The sequence below is a fragment of the Orycteropus afer genome, unplaced genomic scaffold, assembly GCF_000298275.1.
Source record: "Orycteropus afer afer isolate SDZICR_OR568_19922 unplaced genomic scaffold, OryAfe1.0 scaffold04368, whole genome shotgun sequence".
NCBI classification, from domain to species: Eukaryota; Metazoa; Chordata; class Mammalia; order Tubulidentata; family Orycteropodidae; genus Orycteropus; species Orycteropus afer.
The window spans coordinates 363-3,312 of NW_006925955.1; the positions used below are offsets into that span (position 1 = coordinate 363).

Consider the following 2,950-nt stretch of genomic DNA (forward strand, 5'->3'; position numbering starts at 1 on the left):
AGTAAGGGAAGAGGAGAACGAGCCATTTTTTGCAGAATTCCATTTAATAAATAGAGAAGAAATGATTGCAATGGAAATCAGTATTTGGGAAACAGCATAGTAATAATAACCACAGGTAATGATGATTGGGAGATATTAAAATAAGTAGGTCAAAGTACAATGAAAAACAGTATTTGCACAGTCTCAAAGCAGAGCCTGGTAAGACTCTTACTAACTAAAAAGAGAAAAACAGCTAATTTTACAATAGGACAGAATGGAAGGAAATGCCTTAAACATGAAAACAAATCTCTCTACAACCAAATATAAGCTGAGTAAGTTTAACTGTATGTAATACAATACCAATAATATTATGAAATGCAAAACCACTTTGCCTCAAGACTATTCCCTCAATCCTTACTGATAACAGCCAGAGGCTTTTGTTGCCACCATTTATCTATCAGTTTGTCATACTGTGGTGGCTTACGTGGTACTGTGGGGCTAGAAGCTACACCACTGGTATTTCAAGTACTGGCAGGGTCACCCATGGTGGACAGGTTTCAGGAGAGCTTGCACACTAAGACAGTCTGGGAAATAGGATGGGGTCACGCACTTCTGAAAGACCTCGCCAATGAAAACCTTATGAATAACTATTCCCTGCAGCCTTATTTATAAAAGCAAGAGACGTTAGAAAGGTAAAACCTAGCTTAGAACTGTAAAGTAACAAACATGGATGAAGATCCTGCAGTTATAAGCAAAATGTCGTTTCTCCCAAAGGCACAAAGCAGCTAGAAAGTTCCTATCACTGAGTTGGTATTGCTGTGTTATGCACTGAAAAAGTGTTTTTAACACATAGACTATTGGGAATTAGCTGTTTGAATTTACAGAAGTGAAGATGAAAAATCTTACTTTTACATACACTAATCTCTCCACTGTGAATTCTTATAAATGAAGTGAGATATGAGGGAAGACCAAAGGTTTTCTCACACTCGTCACATTTATAAGGCCCCTCCACTGTGAGTTTTTCTATGTTTCGTGAGGTTGGAGGCTTGACTGAAGGCTTTGCCACATTCCCTGCATTCATAAGGCCTCTGTCCAGTGTGTGTTCTTTTATGTATAATGAGGGCTGAGCTCTGAGTAAAAGCTTTGCCACATTCATCACATTGATAAGGCCTCTCTCCACTGTGAGTCCTACTGTGTGTAGTGAGGTGTGAGGAACACCTGAATGTCTTCCCACATTCCTTACATTCATAAGGCTTTTCTCCACTGTGAGTTTGCGTGTGTACAAGGAGGTGTGAGGAACGATGAAAAGCTTTCCCACATTCTATACATTCATAGGGTTTCTGGGCACTGTGAGTTCTTTTATGGTTACTGAGTGCTGAGGAATAACTAAAGGCTTTCCCACATTCCTTACATTTGTAAGGTTTCTCTCCACTGTGAATTCGTATGTGTTGAGTGAGGGCTGACATATCACTAAAGGCTTTCCAACATTCCGTACACTCATAAGGCCTCACTCCACTGTGAGTTCTTCTATGCTGAGTGAGGGATGAGGCCTGACTAAAGGTTTTCCCACATTCCTTACATTCATAAGGCCTTTCTCCAGTGTGAATACGTATGTGTTCAGAGAGGCTATAGGAACGACTAAAGGTTTTCCCACATTCTTTACATTCATGTGGCCTCTCACTACTGTGAGTTTTCATATGTGCAATGAGGTGTGAAGAAAGACCAAAGGCCTTCCCACACTCTTTACATACATGAGGCTTCTCTCCACTGTGAGTTCTTCTATGGTTACTGAAGGCTGTGGAATAACTAAAGGCTTTCCCACATTCGTTACATTTATAAGGCCTTTCTCCACTGTGAATTCTTCTATGTATGGTTAGGTTTGAGGACTGACTAAAGGCCTTCCCACATTCACTACACTCGTAAGGCCTCACTCCACTGTGAGTCCTTCTGTGTTGAGTGAGGGATGAGGCCTGACTAAAAGCTTTCCCACATTCCTTGCATTCATATGGCCTCTGCCCATTGTGAGTTTTTATATGTGTGGTGAGGTGTGAGGAACACCTGAAGGCTTTCCCGCATTCCTTACATACATATGGCCTCTCTCCCTCATGAATTCTTTTATGTATTGTGAGGTTTGAGGACCGAGTAAAGGTTTTTCCACATTCCTTACATTCATATGGCTTACCTCTGTTACGCAATGTTTTATGTAAAATTAAGGGTGAAGGACGACTGTAGGTTTTACAACATTCTGTACCTTCAAACTTATGACCACTCATGGAATTCCAAAAGGAGGAGAAACTACAGAAATCTTTCCCACCATCGTTATGTTCACATTTCTCACCACTGAATGCTGTCACATGATTCTTAAGGTTTGAGATACAAATGACATCCTTCCCATACACCTCACCTTCATGAGGATTTTTCACAGGAGCGGTTAGGGGAGAGGGATAACTGCAGGCTTCTCCACATGTCTTACAGTGACCAGTACCGCATCCAGTTTGAGATGTGGTATGACAGTTACATGATGTGTGATCCATGAAGGCTTTCTCACACGCACAGCACTCAAAAGGATGTACTTCTGGACGATTTCTTTGTAGCACAGTAAGATCTGGCCTCAGGCTGAAGGTGTTCCCACACTGATGGCCTTCTTTACTTTTGAAGAAGTTCTCTGCTTCAGGATTTCTCTTAATAACAGGCAACATGCTGTTGGAAATAAATTTGTTCCCATTTCACCATTACCAAACACAGTGAATGTGATTTGTTTTTGTCCTGTCTTGTTGCAATTTTCACAGCTGAAATTATCTAACAGAAATATCACCATTACTTTTACTGTTTTTCTAAAATATGAGGCTTACTGATAACTGCAAGTGAAATGTTTCAAATGCTCATTGGTGAATCAAAGTTAAGAAAGTGTTTGTTAAAATTGTCACAACTTGGTATTTTACAGCTAGCATTATATATATATATTAACATA

The 2,950-nt window shown here is 40.2% G+C and overlaps 1 protein-coding gene across 1 annotated transcript; it reads right to left on the bottom strand.

The window, feature by feature from the left end:
- Positions 1-974: 974 nt before the first annotated feature.
- Positions 975-2,678, bottom strand: LOC103213512 (zinc finger protein 883-like). The gene has a single exon (XM_007959272.2). The coding sequence runs from the start codon at positions 2,676-2,678 to the stop codon at positions 975-977; it is 1,704 nt and encodes a 567-aa protein (XP_007957463.2).
- Positions 2,679-2,950: the final 272 nt, after the last annotated feature.

Bases quoted from the DNA above. Each gene is read 5' to 3' on its own strand.
- LOC103213512 (XM_007959272.2), bottom strand. From the start codon at position 2,678: ATGTTGCCTGTTATTAAGAGAAATCCTGAAGCAGAGAACTTCTTCAAA.